Source organism: Phocoena sinus, chromosome 5, assembly GCF_008692025.1.
Source record: "Phocoena sinus isolate mPhoSin1 chromosome 5, mPhoSin1.pri, whole genome shotgun sequence".
Taxonomy (NCBI): Eukaryota; Metazoa; Chordata; class Mammalia; order Artiodactyla; family Phocoenidae; genus Phocoena; species Phocoena sinus.
Window position 1 is genome coordinate 87,346,613 of NC_045767.1, and position 20,283 is coordinate 87,366,895.

Genomic DNA, 20,283 nt, shown 5'->3' on the forward strand with positions numbered 1-20,283 from the left:
GCTGTTCCCAAAGAGGTGGGTGCATGAGCCAACCCAATGCTAGGTGAGTCCACTGATAAAATTTACAGTGTGTGATCCTGCAACAACTGTTCTGAAATGGGTAAAACCAGATTAAAATGAGCAGCAATGGAGAGCTTGATGAGAAAGAGGAAAAGAAGTAAAGGGCAATCTTTTCCTTATTGTTTCTGATTAATGCCTAAGCAACATAAGTTAATTTTTAGCATCAGTTGGTATTTCCTGACCTAACTAACTTTCCCCCTGAATCATTGCTCAATGCCAGCAAGGATGGTCCTCTTGAGGTATAAGGTTTAGCTTCACAGTAAACTAGTAGTGAGTGATTCTGTGACTGGAACAGTTCTGCCAAGATGCAGGGTGAGATGTACTGAACTTTCATAATGGCGAGTGGATTCTGTTGGCTTCTACTGTGAGGTTGGACCAAGGTGGGGGTGAACATGAAAAGGTGAAGATGGGGAAATTAAATAGCATGTTGAATATTACATTAAGCCAGGATTTGAAGCCAATTCTTCTTGAGACTGTTAAGTTTATGCAATCTCTGTTACACTGCATTTATTTTTTCAGTATCCATTCTTTAGGCTGATATCATACCAACCAGTTGTGAGACAAAGTAACTTTTTTTCTTTCTAGAGGTCTTAAACATTTTTAAGAGTTTTGAGGCTGTTAGTTTTTCAAAATAATTTCCTTTTGAAAAAATTCAAGAAGTACTAGTAAGTGTTAAGAAGAAAGCAAAAAGTCACTCAAAATTCTATGATCTAGAATTATAGAATGCAATCATTTGGTGAGTATTTTAGTTAACTATGTAGAAGGATAGGTTTTAATGTGTTTATTAATGTGGTATATTGTAGGAGAGAGTTTAATAAACTGATTTATCTTTAATATTACTTGACTTTAGCAGAAGTAAAAGGAACTGACCTAAAACTGAAGGAATTGCTAAAATTTAGATGTTTCTTGTAATTATATTTTAATTCATGATTTGGTATTGCATCAGCATGGGCTACACTGGACCAAAATGTTAAAAATATAATTTAATTATGACATTTTTGTTATGTGGAAAATATTGGTGTAATTTAGTGAGGACTAAGGTAATAAGCAACATAAAGCAAGTTGATTAATTGGTTGATATCCATGTACAAGGATAAAAGGAGAGACCTATGGATAAGAATCCATATTTCATAGAGTGGGTGAAAATTTTGTAGTCTCGTTAATTAGAACTTATCAAATATTTGGTAGAAAATCAGTGAGCAGATGCCTGAAGAGGAAGCTAATGGGAGAGTGGAAAGTATAGTAGATAGGGGACAGGGAAAAGTTAGCTTGCTATGAGAACTTGAACGAATCTTTTAAACTTTCTTCCTCTCAGTTTCTTCATCTGTAAAAGGAAAACAGTCCAAAGTGTGTTTAAAAAATTGTTCTGTACATAGTTGGCTACTGCAACTCCCAGAGGCTATGCATCTACTTTCAGTGAGCTTTACATGTAACCTTTGGGCTTTTTCACTCCCTTCAAACTTATTATTGATTCTTCTTTAATGGGTTGGATGAGTTTGCTTTCCTACTTCCTTGATTTTGTAACCTGTATGATTGACACTTTTATTACAATGGACAAAAAATCAAGTAAACAAAGAAAAAAGAACTATTTTATATTTCCCTCCTGAATGAGGGTGACAATACTGTCTTTGTGGGGTTTTTTTAATGTCTTTATTGGAGTATAATTGCTTTACAGTGCTGTGTTAGTTTCTTCTGTGAATCAGCTATACATATACATATATCCCCATATCTCCTCCCTCTTGCGTCTCCATCCCACCCTCCTTATCTCACCCCTCTAGGTGGTCACAAACACGGAGCTGATCTCCCTGTGTTATGCAGCTGCTTCCCACTAGCTACCTGTTTTACATTTGGTAGTGTATATATGTCCATGCCACTCTCTCACTTCGTCCAAGCTTACCCTTCCCCTCCCCGTGTCCTCAAGTCCATTCTCTACATCTGCGTCTTTATTCCTGTCCTGCCCCTAGGTTCTTCTGAACCATTTTTTTTTTTTTTTTTTAGATTCCATGTACATGTGTTAGCACATGGTAATTGTTTTTCTCTTTCTGACTTACTTCACTCTGTGTAACAGACTCTGGGTCCATCCACCTCACTACAGATAACTCAATTTCATTTCTTTTTACGGCTGAGTAATATTCTACTATACATATGTGCCACATCTTCTTTATCCATTCATCTGTTGATGGACACTTAGGTTGCTTCCGTGTCCTGGCTATTGTAAGTAGTGCTGCAATGAACATTGTGGTCCATGACTCTTTTTGAATTATGGCTCTCTCAGAGTATATGCCCAGTAGTGGGATTGCTGGGTCATAAGGTAGCTCTATTTTTAGCTTTTTAAGGAACCTCCATACTGTTCTCCATAGTGACTGTATCAATTTACATTCCCACCAACAGTGCAAGAGGGTTCCCTTTTCTCCACATCTTCTCCAGCATTTATTGTGCGTAGAGTTTTCGATGATGGCCATTCTGACTGGTGTGAGGTGATACCTCAATGTAGTTTTTTTTTTTTTTTAAGAAGATGTTGGGGGTAGGAGTTTACTAATTTAGTTATTTATTTTTGCTGTGTTGGGTCTTTGTTTCTGTGCAAGGGCTTTCTCTAGTTGTGGCAAGTGGGGGCCACTCATCAACATGGTGTGCGGGCCTCTCACTATCGCGGCCTCTCTTGTTGTGGAGCACAGGCTCCAGACGTGCAGGCTCAGTAGTCGTGGCTCACCGGCCTAGTTGCTCCACGGCATGTGGGATCTTCCCGGACCGGGGCACAAACCCGTGTCCCCTGCATCGGCAGGCGAACTCTCAACCACTGCGCCACCATGGAAACCCCCCCATTGTAGTTTTGATTTGCATTTCTCTAATGATTAATGATGTTGAGCATCTTTTCATGTGTTTGTTGGCAATCTATATATCTTCTTTGGAGAAATATCTGTTTAGGTCTTCTGCCCAGTTTTGGATTGGCTTGTTTTTTTCATATTGAGATGCATGAGCTGCTTGTATATTTTGGATATTACTCCTTTCTCATCTGCTTCATTTGCAAATATTTTCTCCCATTCTGAGGGTTGTCTTTTCATCTTCTTTATGGGTTCCTTTGCTGTGCAAAAGCTTTTAAGTTTCACTAGGTCTTATTTGTTTATTTTTGTTTTTATTTCCATTTCTCTAGGAGGTGGGTCAAAAAGGACCTTGCTGTGATTTATGTCAAAGAGTGTTCTGGCTATGTTTTCCTCAAAGAGTTTAGTAGAGTCTGGCTTTGCATTTAGGACTTTAATCCGTTTTGAGTTTATTTTTGGGTATGCTGTTAGGAAGTGTTCTAATTTTATTATTTTACATGTACCTGTCCAGTTTTCCAAGCACCACTCATTTAAGAGACTGTCTTTTCTCCATTGTATATTCTTGCCTCTTTTCTCAAAGATAAGGTGACCATATGTGCATGTGCATAGAGTTTCCCTCTATGCCTATTTTCTGGGGAGCTTTTATCATAAATAGGTGTTGAATTTTGTCGAAAGGTTTTTCTGTATCCATTGAGATTATATGGTTTATATCCTTTAATTTGTTCATGTGGCATATCACATTGATTGATTTGTGTATATTGAAGAATCCTTGCATTCCTGGGATTCTTGATCCCAGGTGTATGATCATGGTGTATGACCTTGATACACTTGATCATGGTGTATGACCCTTTTAATGTGCTGTTGGATTCTGTATGCTAGTATTTTGTGGAGGATTTTTGCATCTATGTTCATCAGAGATACTAGCCTGGAGTTTTATTTTTCTGTGAAATCCTTGTCTGGTTTTGGTATCAGGGTGATGGTGGCCTCGTAGAATGAGTTTGGTAGTGTTCCTCCTTCTGCTGTATTTTGGAAGAGTTTGAGAAGGTTAGGTGTTAGCTCTTCTTTACATGTTTGATAAAATTCACCTGTGAAGCCATCCATTCCTGGGCTTTTGTTTGCTGGAAGATTTTTAATACAGTTTCAAATTCAGTGCTTGTGATTGGTTTGTTTATATTTTCTATTTCTTCCTAGTTCAGTCTTGGATGGTTGTCCTTTTCTAAGAATTTGTCCATTTCTTCCAGGTTGTCCATTTTATTGGCATATAGTTGCTTGTATTAATCTCTCATGATCCTTTGTAGTTCTGCAGTGTCAGTTGTTACTTCTCCTTTTTCATTTCTAATTCTATTGATTTGAGTCTTCTCTCTTTTTTTCTTGATGAGTCTGGCTAATGGTTTACCAATTTCCTTTATCTTCTCAAAGAACCAGCTTTTTGTTTTATTGATCTTTGCTATCGTTTCCTTCATTTCTTTTTCATTTATTTCTGATCTGATGTTTATGATTTCTTCCCTTCTGCTAACTTTGGGGTTATTTTGTTCTTCTTTCTCTACTTGCTTTAGGTGTAAGTTTAGGTTGTTTTTTTTTGAGATTTTTCTTGTTTCTCGAGGTAGGATTGTATTGCTATAAACGTCCCTCTTAGAACTGCTTTTGCTGCATCCCATAGGTTTTGGGCCATTGTGTTTTCATTGTCATTTGTTTCTAGGTATTTTCTGATTTCCTGTTTGATTTCTTTAGTGATCTATTGGTTATTTAGTAGTGTATTGTTTAGCCTCCATGTGTTTGTATTTTTTACAGTTTTTTTCCTGTAATTGATATCTAGTCTCATAGCGTTGTGGTTGGAAAAGATACTTGATACGATTTCAATTTTCTTAAATTTACCAAGGCTTGATTTGTGACCCAAGATATGATCTATCCTGGAGAATGTTCCATGAGCACTTGAGAAGACTGTGTATTCTGTTGTTTTTGGATGGAATGTCCTCTAAATGTCAATTAAGTCCATCTTGCTTAATGTATCATTTAAAGCTTGTGTTTCCTTATTTATTTTCATTTTGGATGATATGTCTGTTGGTGAATGTGGGGTGTTAAAGTCCCCTACTATGATTGTGTTACATTTTCCCCTTTTATGGCTGTTAGCATTTGCCTTATGTATTGAGGTGCTCCTATGTTGGGTGCATAAATATTTACAATTGTTATATCTTCTTCTTGGATTGATCCCTTGATCATTATGTAGTGTCCTTCTTTGTCTCTTGTAATAGTCTTTATTTTAAAGTCTATTTTATCTAATGTGAGAATTGCTGCTCCAGCTTTTTTTTAGATTTCCATTTGCATGGAATATCTTTTTCCATCCCCTCACTTTCAGTTTGTATGTATCCCTAGGTCTGAAGTGCCTGTCTTGTAGACAGCATATATATGGGTCTTGTTTTTGTATCCATTCAGCCAGTCTATGTCTTTTGGTTGGAGCATTTAATCCATTTACATTTAAGGTAATTATCGATATGTATGTTCCTATTACCATTTTCTTAATTGTTTTGGGTTTGTTATTGTAGGTCTTTTCCTTCTCTTATGTTTCCTGCCCAGAGAAGTTCCTTCAGCATTTGTTGTAAAGCTGGCTTGGTTGTGCTGAATTCTCTTAGCTTTTGCTTCTCTGTAAAGGTTTTAATTTGTCCGTCAAAACTGAATGAGATCCTTGCTGGGGAGAGTAATCTTGGTTGTAGGTTCTTCCCTTTCATTGCTTTAAATATGTCCTGCCATTCCTTTCTGTCTTGCAGAGTTTCTGCTGAAAGATCAGCTGTTAACCTTATGGGGATTCCCTTGTATGGTATTTGTTGCTTTTCCCTTGCTGCTTTTAATATTTTTTTTTGTATTTAATGTTTGATAGTTTGATTAATATGTGTCTCGGTGTGTTTCTCCTTGGATTTATCCTGTATGGGACTCTCTGCACTCTGGACTTGACTATTTCCTTTCCTGTATTAGGGAAGTTTTCAACTCTAATTTCTTAAGATATTTTCTCAGTCCCTTTCTTTTTCTCTTCTTCTTTTTGGGACCCTTATAATTCGAATGTTGGTGCATTTGATGTTGTCCCAGAGGTCTCTGAGACTATCCTCGATTCTTTTCACTCTTTTTACTTTATTCTTCTCTGCCGTAATTATTTCCACTATTTTATCTTCTGGGTCACTTATCCATTATTCTGCCTCAGTTATTCTACTATTGATTCCTTCCAGAGAATTTTTAATTTCATTTTTTGTGTTGTTCATCATTGTTTGTTTGCTCTTTAGTTCTTCTAGGTCCTTGTTAAACATTTCTTTTATTTTCTCCATTCTATTTCCAAGATTTTGGATCATCTTTACTATCATTATTCTGAATTCTTTTTCATTTCCTTTTCATTCATTTGTTTAGGTCGGTTTTTACTTTGCTCCTTCATCTGCTGCATATTTCTCTGTCTTCCCATCTTACTTAACTTACTGTGTTTGTGGTCTCCTTTGCGCACCCTGCATGTTCGTAGTCCCTGTTATTTTTGGTGTCTGCCCGCAGTGGGTAATGTTGGTTTAGTTGGTTTTGTAGGCTTCCTGGTGGAGGGGACTGGTGCCTGTGTTCTGGTGGATGAGGCTGGATCTTGTTTTCTGGTGGTCAGGTCCTCGTCCGGTGGTGTGTTTTTGGTTATCTGTGAACTTATTATGATTTTAGGTAGCCTGTCTGCTAATGGGTGGAGTTGTGTTCCTGTCTTGCTAGTTGTTTGGCATGGGGTGTCCAGCACTGGATCTTGGTGGTCGTTAGCTTTGAGGCAGAGATATCTGGGAGAACTCTCACCGGTTGATATTATATGGGGCCGGGAGGTCTCTGGTGGTCCAGTGTACTGAGCTCGGCTCTCCCACCTCAGAGGCTCATGCCTGACACCCAGCTGAAGCACCAAGACTGTGTCAGCCATGGGGCTCAGAAGATAAGGGAGAAAAAAAAGAAAGAAAGAAAAAATAAATAAAATAAAATAATAACGTTATTAAAATAAAAATTATTAAAATAATTTAAAAATAAAGAAGAGAGCAACCAAACCAATAAAAAAAAATCCACCAATGATAACAAGGGCTAGAAACTATACTAAGATAAAGATAAAAATCAAAATAGTCAGTCTCATACAGCAAACTCCAAGTCCACAGGTGCTCCCAAAATCCACCACCTCAATTTTGGGATGATTTGTTTTCTATTCCAGTGTTCCACAGATGCAGGGTATGTTGAGTTGATTGTGGATATTTAATCCACTGCTTCTGAGGCTGCACAGAGAAATTTCCCTTTCTCTTTGTTCGCACAGCTCCTGGGGTTCAGGTTTGGATTTGGCCCTGCCTCTGCATGTAGGTTACCCTCTGGCATCTCTTCTTCGCCCAGATAGGAGTGGGTTAAAGAGTGGCTGATTAGAGGGCTCTGCCTCACTCAGGCTGGGGGGAGGGAGGGGTACGGAATGCAGGGGGGGCCTGCGGCTGCAGAGGCCCACATGACGTTGTAACAGCCTGAGGCCTGCTGTGTGTTCTCCCAGGGAAGTTGTCCCTGGATTATGGGACCCTGGCAGTGGCTGGCTGCACAGGCTCCCCAGAAGGGGGGTGTGGATAGTGACCTGTGCTTGCACACAGGCTTCTTGGTAGCTGCAGCAGCAGCCTTAGCATCTCATGCCCGTCTCTGGGGTCCGCACTGATAGCCGTAGCTCGTGCCTGTCTCTGAAGCTCGTTTAGGCAGTGTTGTGAATCTCCTCTCCTCGTGCGCCCCAAAGCAATGGTCTGTTGAGTCTTAGGCAGTTCCAGACTTTTTCCTGGGCTCCCTCCCAGTTAGTTGTGTCACACTTGCCCCCTTCAGGCTATGTTCACGCATCCAACTCCTGTCCTCTCCCTGGGATCTGAACTCTGAAGCTTGAGCCTCAGCTCTCAGCTCTCACCCACCCCGGTGGGTGAGCAGACAATCCTCTCAGACTGGTGAGTGCTGGTTGACACCAATCGTCTGTGCGGGAATCTGTCCGCTTTTCCCTCTGCATCCCTGTTGCTGTACTCTTCTCTGTAGCTCTGAAGCTTCCCCCCTTTTCCACCAGTGAAGGGGCTTGCTAGTGTGTGGAAACATTTCCTCCTTCACAGTTCCCTACCAGAGGTGCAGGTTCCATCCCTATTCTTTTCTCTCTGTTTTTTCTTTCTTCTTTTGCCCTACCCAGGTACATGGGGAGTTTCTTGCCTTTTGGAAGGTCTGAGGTCTTCTGCCAGCGTTCAGTAGGTGTGCTGTAGGAGTTGTTCCACATGAACACGTATTTTTGATGCATTTGTGAGGAGGAAGGTGATCTTCATGTCTTACTCCTCTGCCATCTTGAAGGTCTCTTGACAATACTATCTTTGAATTCTAGAATAGCCTAGAATCCTCAAACCTCAATAATATTCATAACTGATAAGAATTGAAGTGAGATATAGATTATTTAGGTAAATTCTAACAAAGTAACCATCATTAAACCGGTTAATAGGTGAGGTCATACGAAGGGTAAGACATTACACATAGAATGTCTATAATTGTCACATATTTTTCATCTTGAGGGAGAAAAGATCTTATTAGCTACCCCATGAAAGTAAATCACCTTCTTATTTTCAGTACCTTCTTACTTGGTAGGTATATTTTTTGTTTTGTCTTGTATTTAATGATGAAATTACATGAACAACTGATGAGGTGGAAGCATCTCTCACATACCTACCTCATAACATTTCTCAATAGGTACAGTTTTGTGCATAATATTCATGAGCTGAGTAATAGTAATAATGTTGTTTTTGTGATTTCAGTCACCCTTCAGTTACAAACTTTCTTTTCTGTTTAATCAGAAGATCTGGAAACTCAGTTTTCAAGAAAAAGATAAAATATATGGCAATATAATCTATCTATTACTACAGTACTCTTCAAATATGTATATATATATTTTTTGCGGTATGTGGGCCTCTCACTGTTGTGGCCTCTCCCATTGCGGAGCACAGGCTCCGGACACGCAGGCTCAGTGGCCATGGCTAACGGGCCCAGCCGCTGCGCAGCATGTGGGATCCTCCCGGACTGGGGCACGAACCCATGTCCCCTGCATTGGCAGGTGGACTCTCAACCACCGCACCACAGGGAAGCCCAGAATTTATAAATTTTGAAACACTGTGATCAAATGACCCAAAGGTATGATTCTAACTTTAATCTAAATACTTGGTCTGAAGCACTGAAGAAGTTTCCACACAATTATGTGGCTCCAGATGCATGAAGTTCATTGGCAGAACTTAACAAATCATGACACTAAGTTGTCATTCCCACCAATCATGCAAGGGTTTTGTTGAAGTTCAGCAAGTGACTTTCCATCTTTCCTGATTTCAATTGGCTACCCTTTCAAATCAAATCAAAGGAGTTTAATTATATTTATATACATATTTTAAGAAATGTGTTCAAAATCAACCAAACATGGTAGGTAATTTTTGTCTCCCAAATTTTTATGTGTGCATGTCTAAGCCCTTAATTTTCAGTAAAACAAAGCAACTGAACTCAATCACCTAATGCTGGACACATTGTTAAACATGTATTTCCCGAGTTTTCTCTTATTTATTTAAAAAGCAGTTAAGGGCTTCCTGGGTGGTGCAGTGGTTGAGAGTCTGCCTGCCGATGCAGGGGATATGGGTTCGTGCCCCGGTCTGGGAAGATCTCACATGCCGCGGAGCGGCTGGGCCCATGAGCCGTGGCCACTGAGCCTGCGTGTCCGGAGCCTGCGCTCCGAAACGGGAGAGGCCACAACAGTGAGAGGCCCACGTACCGCAAATAAAATAAAATAAAAAAAAATAAAAATAAAAAGCAGTTAATTTCTCACACTTATACCGTGAAGGGACAGGGTGTGTGTGTGTGTGTTTAAACATCTTCTAAGAAGCATTGCTTAACCTGGCAGTATGGCTGTAGCCAGTTCTTATGTTACCTAACTATTCATTTACTTATTCATTATTGTATATCGCATATTCATTACTTCATATGAGGGTTATCTTCAAATTGCAGGTTTTTAAATTTATTTATGTTTTGCAGGATTCTTCTCAGTCCTCATATTAATTTTTGGGGAGGTTTAGTTTACTTTTAGAGCTAGATAATATAATTTTAAAATCTAGTGGAAACTGTGTATCATTTAAATCTACTGAGAGCCGGTAAAAGTGTGCTGATGCCCAGTCAGTTCTGTTGTGTTACTGTCCACCCTATCCCTCAAGATATTTTCACACACATTGTGTGGAACTACTTGACATAAAACCAAACAAAGGTGCCAGTGTCAATCCATTTGTTAAATAGTAACAAAGCTAAGTTTGTTCATTTGTTCCTTCACTCCTTCTCTCCCTATTTTCTTTTTCTTCTTGTTTAAAAATTTTTTCGTAAAAGAGAAAAACACATGTAGAGTGACATTTGAGTATTTTCTTCCATGACTCCAATAAAATTATTGTGAATCCCTCCCTGGTATGACAACTCCATCTTGGAGACCATTGTGGGCTTCATCCTGACTGCAATGACATCTTTATTTTGTGTCCCTAGCACTTAGCACAGGAACCAACAGATAGAACGTATCATTTATTCATTCATTCAACAAATATTTGAATGCCAACTATGTACCAAATTCTCTTTTAGGTGTTAGGCAGCAATCAATGCTTATTAAATGGCTGTACTAAAAGCCCTGATGGTATAAGGGATGTGATAAGATTAATTGTAAATTGATACTGCTGTCTTTCTCTTCCTGTGCCCTAGTTTTTTTTCATGATACAGTCATTAGGTATATTTTGGAAAAAATGTGGCAATTGTTGTTTGCAGAATCTGTTGCAATATCTGTTGCAATACCACCCCTGATGCCAAAGGGGAGTTTCAGTGGTTCAGTTGATCCCAGGTATGAATCCTGATTGAAGTCCCTTGTTTTATTTGGAGAGGCCCATTCAATCAGAATGCACTCATAGTTTTGATACACATATTTTGCAAACAGATGCTCTCATTATTTCGAAATCACCTTATTCATTTTTTCATTCATTCAACAGTTTTTGAGCACCTCTTATGCTTCACGCTCCCTCTTTCAAGCAGTGGGTTACACTGGTGGAGAAAATAGACAGTCCTTGCCATCATGGAGCTTACATCTAATGGGGGAGATACACACTAATCATATTATCATCCACATTTAAGCAGAATTATAACTGTGATAAGTGCAGCAATATAGTAGAGGGATTTGATCCAGTCAGTGAGATTAGAGAGGCTTCTCAGAGGAATGCTTATGAAACTGAGATCTTCAGGAAGAATCAGAGTTAGCTGGTTGAAGAGAAAGGAAAAGCCTCACAGGTGGAGTGAATGGCACATACAAAGTCCTGAGGTAGGAACAAACAGATTGTGTTTAAGGAGTCAAAGGCCAGGACAGTTGTAGCCTAGAAAGCAAGGAGGCTAGAGTTATATAGAAAGGCCAGACCATGAAAGTCTTGTTAGTGTGTGAAGCATTTGGTCTTTATCATCATAATGGGAAGTCACTGAAGTGTTTTAAATCAGAGGATAATAAAATCAGATTTGCAATTTGAGAACAATCTCTCTGGTTGCATGTGGATAAGCAATTTTAGGTACAAAATAACGTAAATTAGTTATGGTGCTATTTTGGCACTTCAGTGTAGAGGTCATGGCTTGGATGGTTATGGTGGTAGCAGATATGGAGAGAAATGAATGAATCTGAAGGAAATACAGGGGATAAAACCTACAGGGGTTGGTAATAGATTGGATATTTGGAATGACATAGAGCAGTATGTCAAGGATGAATTCTAGGTTTCTGGTTTGGAAAACTGAATAAATGGTATTATCATCAATGGGGTTAGGATTATGGGAAGAAGGCTAGTATGGCGTGGAGGGATCATGAGTTTGATTTAGGGACATAATATATTTGAGATGTTTCTACAACAGCCAAGTAGAGATATTAAGCTGGCAGTTGGGGGAAAAGGTCTGAAGTACAGAAGAAAAGTCTGGGCTGACGACAGCATGAGTCATTAGTATATAAGTGTTGGTAGAAGTAATGGTCATGGATGAGATCATTTAGAGATAGAAAATAATGTGAGAGGAGAGGAGCGCATAGGTCAAAGAGTTGGGGAATTTCAACATTTAATGTTAGTGTAGAGGAGGGTGAATCTATAAAAGATACAGAGGAGAAGGAGTGGCCAGAGAGGCACGATGAGAAAAACAGGTGATTCGGTGGCATGGATCTCTTGTGTGAAAATCACATAATCATAGACTTTTTGAGGTAGAATGTACTATAAAAATCATCTAGTTCAATGATTTTATTTTACTAATGAATAAACTGTGAACCAGAAAAGTGAATTGCTTAATATAATAGAAATTCTGGGATTATTCCACTGCTCATTAAGTATTAATTAACACTGCTGACTATGGAACAAGGATAATGATGGTACTCATGTTACCACTGGTAAGTGGTATGATTCTTGAACCTGAAATCAGGAGACCTTGGTTTGAATTTTTGTTCTATCACTTTCCAGTTGAATGGCCTTTGTCATGTTTCTTAATCTCTCACAGTATTCACTTACCCATCTATAAAAATTACATGCCCATTGTGAGTTGAAGGTTAGATGATATATGTAAAAGTGCTTTATGAACTATAAAGTACTACATTAGAGTATTATCCAAAGTGTTTCTACAGAAGTATGAATAAATGAGATTAACTGTAGAAATGATACATCAGACGAATTTCAAGGGGAATCTTTCTCTGCCAGATGTTTAATTATAAAGCCACAGTAGGGGAGAGTGGGAGGGAGGGAGACGCAAGAGGGAAGACACATGGGAGCATATGTATATGTATAGCTGATTCACTTTGTTATAAAGCAGAAACTAACGCACCATTGTAAAGCAATTATACCCCAATAAAGATGTTAAAAAAAAAAATAAATAAAGCCACAGTAAATAGCTGGGTACTGGTACAGGCGAAGACTAGTCAGTGAAAGAGAGGGGAGTACAGAAAAAAGAAAAGGAGGAATTTAGTGTATGATAAAGATGGCACAACAAATAAATCCATTGCACTATTTAATATACTGTTTTGGTACCACCACCTAGCTCTTTTAGGGGAAAAAGCTGGATCTCTATCTTATTACAAAATAAATTACAGGTGAATCAAAGATAAAATTGATAATTTTGGCTACCTAAAAAGTTAAATCTATATGGCAGTAAAAAAAAAACCCCTAGATTATAAACAAGGTTGAAAGTCAAATCTCGTTAGAGAAATATATGCAAATGAATGACAGGCAAATTTTAATATTTTAACAAGGAAAGAATTTTTTTCCCTAGATTTATATAAAAACACAAAGGCTCCAGTAAGAAAACGGGCAAGGTCATGACCAGGCAATTCACAAATGAAATTATAAAAATGACCTATTACTATAGGGAGACAGATTAAATCTTACTAGTAATCAAAGAAATGCAAACCAAAATAATAGTGAGATATCACTTCTTACCTATTGAATTAGAAACAGTTAATTAGGTTTGCAATGCATAGTGTTAATGCTGTAGGGGAAATAAGCATACCTATGCATACTTATATACTGGTGGTAAGAATGTAAACTGGGGCACTTCTGGAGTGCAATCTAGAAATTAAAATAAATGTTAAAAATGCATAGATCACTATATTGATATAAACAAATGGTTGAATTAGTACATGGAGAAACTAGACAAACAGAAGAATTTCAAATATTCTTTAAATATTCAAAGCATAACTCGTTACTCCTCCACTTCTTATGTGTGGCCTGTACATAGTGTTTTTCTTCCAAAGAGTATAATATGGAAAAGGGAGGGAGTAACTTTACAGTGTAGAAATCTGGCCAACACTACTTCAGCCAGGTGACCAAGGTCAACAGTGGTAAGTCATGTTGATATTATGTACCCCATTTCATATGATGTAATGAAAATGACCCTTTTCCTCTATAGTCTTCCTCCTTAAAACCCCAAACCCCAGTCTAACTATAAGAAAAAACATCAGAAGGCCTCCAATTGTGGGACATTTCTACAAAATACCTGACTAGTATTCCTCAAAACTGTCAAGGTTATCAAAAACAAGGAAAGTCTGGGGAACTGTCATAGTCTACAAGAGCTTAAGGAGACATGACAACTCTGTAATTTGCTATCCTGGATGGGATCAGGAAATGGAAAAGAACATTAAGTAAAAACGAAGGAAATCTGAATAAAATACAGAATTTGGTTAATAACAATGTATTAATATTGGATCATTAATTGCAATAAATACACTATTGTAATATAAAACGTTAATCATAGAGGAAACTGGGTGTGATGTATATGAGAACTCTATATTATCTTTGCAACTTTTCTATAAGTCTAAAATCCTTCTAAAATAAAATCTTTATTAAAATTGAAGAAGAAATTTAAAAATCTCTAGAGAGAAATAAAAGCATAAACCCTATATTCTGATAATTCTACTTCTGGGAATATGTCCCAAGAATATAATCACTCAGGTGTGCAAGGATGTATCAACAAGACTGGTCATCAGAATATTGGATATAATAGTGAAAAACTGGAAACAATTTGAACATCTGTCAACAGAGGACTGGTTAAATAAAATATTGTACCTTTATGCACTATAATACTATTTAGTTATTTAAAATGGAGTATTTCTTCATTGATATTTAAATACCTCTATGATATTTTTTGAGAAAAAAGTGGTAGTAAACAAGCATGTATAGTCTTATTCCATTGACAGAAAATTATATGTGTTTGTGCATGGATGATTATGCAGTTTTCATGAAAAGTACTTGGAACATCAAAATATTAAAAATGGATATATGAGTATTGAGATTTTGTGCATATTTCTTTCTCTATATTTCTTGAATGCCTTGACTTTTCTACTTTTTTATTATCTTTACAACAAAAGACAATATTAAAATTATTTTCATTTTGATAACACTTTATACATTACAATTTACTTTATAGACCACTTTTGAGAGTAATTCATGAATAACAAATTAGATTGTATAATTTTTTTGTCATTGGGATTGGGTTTTAAAGACTTACTGAATATCTTCCAAATGTGCTGGTAGTACTTTTGAAAAGAAACTTAGTTTATGTTTTTCACATTGCTGAATATGTACGTTGTGCTTTATGCCTTATGCCGTTTCTCTCCATATCAGTCTTTTGCAATTTTACATATGCTCTATGAAGGATGCGCTGACCTGACATATCTGATCTGTCTGGCAGGAACTGAGTGACCTCTTTAGGGCTGAGGATGTCTCTGGCATCTTGCTTTAATGACAAATAGTTGGGTTCTAATTCCCTATAATGAAGCTGGGATTCTCAATATACATAATTACAGTTTGCTCCCTTTTATTAGACTGGGTAAATAGCTGAAACATTACATGATGTCTTTGTGTGGATGTGAGGACTTCATTATGAATAACTGTCCTCAGACTGGCCTCCTGAGATGTTTGTTTCTAGTGTCTTCGTCAAGAAATTTAAGAATGTCTCTTGCAGTGTTAATCACAAGAAAATCTGTTCAGATTTGCATGTTGCCCTCTGCCTGAGACAGAGGTACTCACAGGCTCTTTGTATTTGTCTGTGTAGTTTGTATTTGTGTGTGTATTTGTGGGGTCCAGCCTCAGAGTAGTATTACTAACCCAAGCACTGATTATTGCATAAATCAGCACCTTTCAACGTCTAAACTGTGTGGGCAGTCAGTCGTGAAGTAATTCATTACTAATGACAAAGTACCAAAGTTTTTAAAAACTGGCATTTTTAAATAAATGTGAATAAATTTAAGGATATTCTTTAAATACTAAAAAAAAAAAAAAAGGAATGTCTCTTGGTTTGAAGTCTAAACAATGGGCTCTCATGATGCAAATGATATAACTAAATATTCCTATTGATTTTTTAAGAGCAGGTTGGGAAGAGAAAGTAGGAAGTTGGGGAGGTGGATTGCTTTGGTAAGCCTAAAATGGAAGTTTTATGTGCATTTCCACATCTTCTGGAATATGCCCTAATTCAAGTTTCAACCCCTTGGCTTTCTTCTGGACCACGGTAATGAGCTTCTAACTAGCGTTACTGTGTGCAGGCTCTTCTCTTTATAGTATAATTTTTATATTCGGAACATGAATCTGTCAGATCCTGTTTGCATCATTCTGCCTCTAGCTCAAGACTTTCTCTCTACAAGATAAAACCCAAACATTTTAGCTAAGCACATTCTCCTCTCTATGCCTTGGCTCATATTTTAGCTGTGGTGTGCCCTACTCATTCTAAAGCTAACCTGAAAAGAGTCATCTTTTATAAGACGCTGTCTCTGATCTCCATAATTGGATATCATTTATCCTCTTACCACAAACTTACATCTGCGTTGCTCTCATGTCACATACTCACTGCATACCTTATATTATAAATATTTGTAAGCTTGTTTAATCTCCCATGTTAGACTAACCTCCATGAGGGCAGATCCAATATCTACTCCACTTTTTGTATGTCCACAGCATTAGACAGGATTGATGTTTAATAAAAGTTTATTGAAGGAACAGGAGGCTCCCACTTCTGACATAATAAACTGATGTTCCCCAATATTAACCCTACCACTGCCTCCTGGCCTAGATTCTGTTCCCAGATTATTCTGATTCAGCTGCTTATTCTGATTAAACATTTAAATTATATACTAACTTCCCTTGCTCTAATTTAATGCTCACCAAGCACTTTTCTCAATACTTGGCTCCTACTGTAGTTTGCGCCTAGGGGCAAAGGGTGTTAGACAAGTAGATGATTCAGTCCCCCAGCCATGATAATTCTCATTATAGATTAACTCAGTGGTTCCCAAAGTGTGGTCCCTGGACCATAGCATCAGCATCACCTGGGAACTTGTTAGAAATGCAAATTCTAAATACTGAATCAGAAACTCTGACACTGGGGCCTAGAACTCTATTTTTAATAAGCCTTCCAGGTGATTTTGCTAAAGTTTTAGAACCATTGGATTAATTTATAACCTTAGGAATCTTAGAAAACGTTAAGGGTAAGTGAGCAACCCTGAGATTGTTCAGCTCTGACTGCAGGGCTGAAGGCCAAACCCTGATCTGTGATGATAAACCAGTGCTAAGTAAGGGTCTGCTTGTGAGGTTTCCTGGTAAGCAGCCTGGGGGCCTTTTCAAGTGAGAGCCCAGGCTTTCTTTGTATATTTTCTATGTCGATCATTGAACCAAAGTATGACATTCTCCAAACTATGTTAATATGTATTTTAACACCTACTACCTGTATGTTTAGTTGGATAAGAAAAAAGGAAAGAAGGCAAAATGAAAAGGATTTAAAAAGACAATCTTGAGGGTAGGAAAAATGCTCAAATTGCATAAACAATAGACTTCCAATCTTTGAAGTCATAATCATAAAAAATATGTTTACTCATGACCTAAAACTTTTCACTCATGATGTAAGAAAATATGAATAAGAAGTGTACAAGCAAATTGACTTGGAAAAAGCACAATGAAACACATCTTTCACCATTCGGGGAGGAGAATATGCAGAGCATCTAGGAGTTGCAAATATATCACAAAATATTAGGTTTATTATCATAATTGTTTTATGTTATAATAAAGAGGAAATGCAAATATTAACTTACCTCAGACTCAATTTTTTCACTCAAAGACCTATATTTCTGTGTATTTGGTGAACTTAGCTCATCAGTATATTGAACATTTAGGATTTGAAAGCTGCTACGGTAAAAGTAATCTTTTGGCCCTGTAAAACAAAGAAAAGGCAGGATCAATCTCACATTACTAAGTACTTTAATCTGTATTTTATACAGGATTATGGGAGGCTATGTTATACAATTAAAAAATATTTGATTCCCTTGAAAGAAAACTCTAAACTTAATATAATGTAACTATAATAAAATTATTTTTCTTTGTTTTTAAAAAGATTGGCAATGCTGGAAGTGTTAAAAATACATGAAAATCAGAGCAGCATTATTTGAGAAATTAAATTGTTCAGTAGTATCATAATTTTCATTCTTACTATAGGGAGATTTGTGATTACAGATTTATTCATTCAGGAAATATTAATGTCTATAATACACTATTATTCATTTATAATTAAGGAATAAAGTAATTCTGAATAGTTTTAAAAATTATTTCAAATACTGTTCTTTTTAGAGGGATTAGTGACTTATTGTTTCTCTGGATTAAGCTAGAAAATAACTTCTGACAAGAAAGCTAATCTGGTTGTTCAATGTGAACTATTTCCATCACAAAGGGTCTTCCAATGGATATATTAAGCTATGTGAAGGAAATAAAAATTCCTAAAACATACTTGTCCTTACCTTAGAAACATTATGAACATGGACATAACCTAACCTGTCCCAGGAAAAAATTCCATGCTTCCATTTGATCATTCACATACATAATTTATGCAGAGAAATACCTCAATCAGGGAAAGCATTTGAGATCATGGGGATAGGGTTGTGTGGTCCTTTGTGGCAGAAGGACAAGTCTTTCTAGGGCCATAAGTGGTCACTGGTATACACTTTGAAGAGGACTTATTTAAGGCTTCACCCTTTGTGTTTAAGTGTGACAATACAGTGCTGTTAAGAGCGAAAATTCATTAGTTTAATCTGAAACTTGATGTTTGTTTTTCACTCTTCCGTAATTCACCTTGGACATATTTGTCTCTAGGTGATTTGATAGCAAAATGTAGTCAAAAGCAAAATTTAGCCACAACTTTATAATTAGATTGACTGAAAAGATTATTCCTAGTTACTGGAATAAATAAATTTGTTTTTGCTCAGTCTCCACACTCATACATACCCATATGCCTTCACACTCTGCCCCACCCTGCCCCAATGCTTTAAATAATTTAACAGGACTATAGCAAAATTAAAAAAAAAAACAAACTCAAAGTGTTTTTTCAGGTAAAGGAAACAGATTATAACATATATTATCTAGTGAAATTTGATACATTTTATCTACATTAAAACATCTGAAAGAATATTCACTGAGATATTAAGTTGTTTGTGAATGAGCAGGGTATATGCATTCTTTATATTATTTCTTTGTTTCCTACTTTTATGATGTAATGAAAAATTAAAGAAACTAAGAGGAAAAAAAGGAACAGAATCCTTTTTAAAGTTTGTTTTTAACCTCTTTCCACTTCTTAACTTCAAATTCATCTCCTATCATAATTGTTCTGCTCCTATCCTAAGATTATTTTCGGGAGACAGGTCGTGAATTAACAAATATTTAGATACATCCAACTTTTAGATGTTGAAACTTAAGGTCCTTTGCAAATTTTAAATGAAGAAGGAAATCATGGTATTAATGAAAGAACAAAACAAGTGAACTCTAGCATCAGAAAAATATTGAGTTTTTTCCTTTGGCTAGAATAATTCTTGTCTGGGTTTAATGTTGTTTAGTATACTAAAAAAGCCCAAAAGAAAAAGAAGAGAAAAACTACTGAATTAGAGAAAATATAGACATGAACATATATTCAGGGGTATATGAATAAATATATAATTATGTTGTATTAAGAAATAGAAGTGGCAATAAAAGTGAGAATGCCCAACTTTTAATCTGAAAGTATATCTAGTTAATTCATCTGAAGAGTGGTATATCCAGTCTTCTGGTACTTACCCAAAGCTAAAAAGTAGACAAGTAAACCTGTGGTCACTGCCAGGATTGCCACAACTGCGATGACAACAAAACATACTATGTATGGATTCATAGATCTTGAGGCCGATCGCACCCATGATGGCCTTAGAACAAGAGAAAAGATCAAAGGCCACTCATTTCACTCAGAGAAGCAATCATTTCAGCTCTCATGATCATTTTCTGCCTTCTGAAGTCTCTTAGCTTGCACATGGCTCTATTATAGAAAACCGATTGTTTCTTGATAGGAATATAGTTCTGGAAATGAAATCTAACTGAACAACACTCTCCTAAATGGTTTTTCTTTCAATTTTCTTTTCAGCATTAAAATGTTGACATTTAGATAGTTTGATAGAAGAATAAGGAAATCTGACCTCAGGTTTGCAATTGCTTTTCCTTCTTCTGCCAGTTGATGAAGTTCTCAAGAATAACAACTATTTCTGTTTTACTACAACTCCTTCTAAGACCCTATGTTGGACACTACTGTAGTAAGCTCCCTTACCTGGGCACCATCCTCAGGGATGTGCTGAAGAGAGATCATTTTGGGTGGGGAGAGGGGTGGAGGGAGTCAGACAGTAGCATTTCTCACTGTAATATTCTCCGGGTTATTAAAATGGGGATATGTCTAGAGGCTGAGAGCTGAGATCCAGAAGAGTAATAAGCACCTGTAATTAATTAGAACTGTACCAGCAGCAGAGGATTTGTGTAATTTTTTTCACCCATGAAATCATCAACAGCAGTGTAAGCCAGTAGATTTGTACTAA

At 37.0% G+C, this 20,283-nt stretch overlaps 1 protein-coding gene across 1 annotated transcript in view; it reads right to left on the reverse strand.

Moving 5' to 3' along the window:
• The window catches only part of TMPRSS11D (transmembrane serine protease 11D), a 48,469-nt gene extending 28,409 nt beyond the window's left edge, over nucleotides 1–20,060 (reverse strand). The window contains exons 1-3 of the mRNA XM_032631986.1: nucleotides 20,022–20,060; nucleotides 19,505–19,655; nucleotides 17,500–17,618 (exon numbers count right to left, since the gene is read on the reverse strand). Of these exons, the coding sequence (XP_032487877.1) occupies nucleotides 17,500–17,618; nucleotides 19,505–19,655; nucleotides 20,022–20,060 (309 nt within the window). The remainder of the gene's footprint in view (nucleotides 1–17,499; nucleotides 17,619–19,504; nucleotides 19,656–20,021) is intronic.
• Between the last annotated feature and the right edge of the window lie 223 nt (nucleotides 20,061–20,283).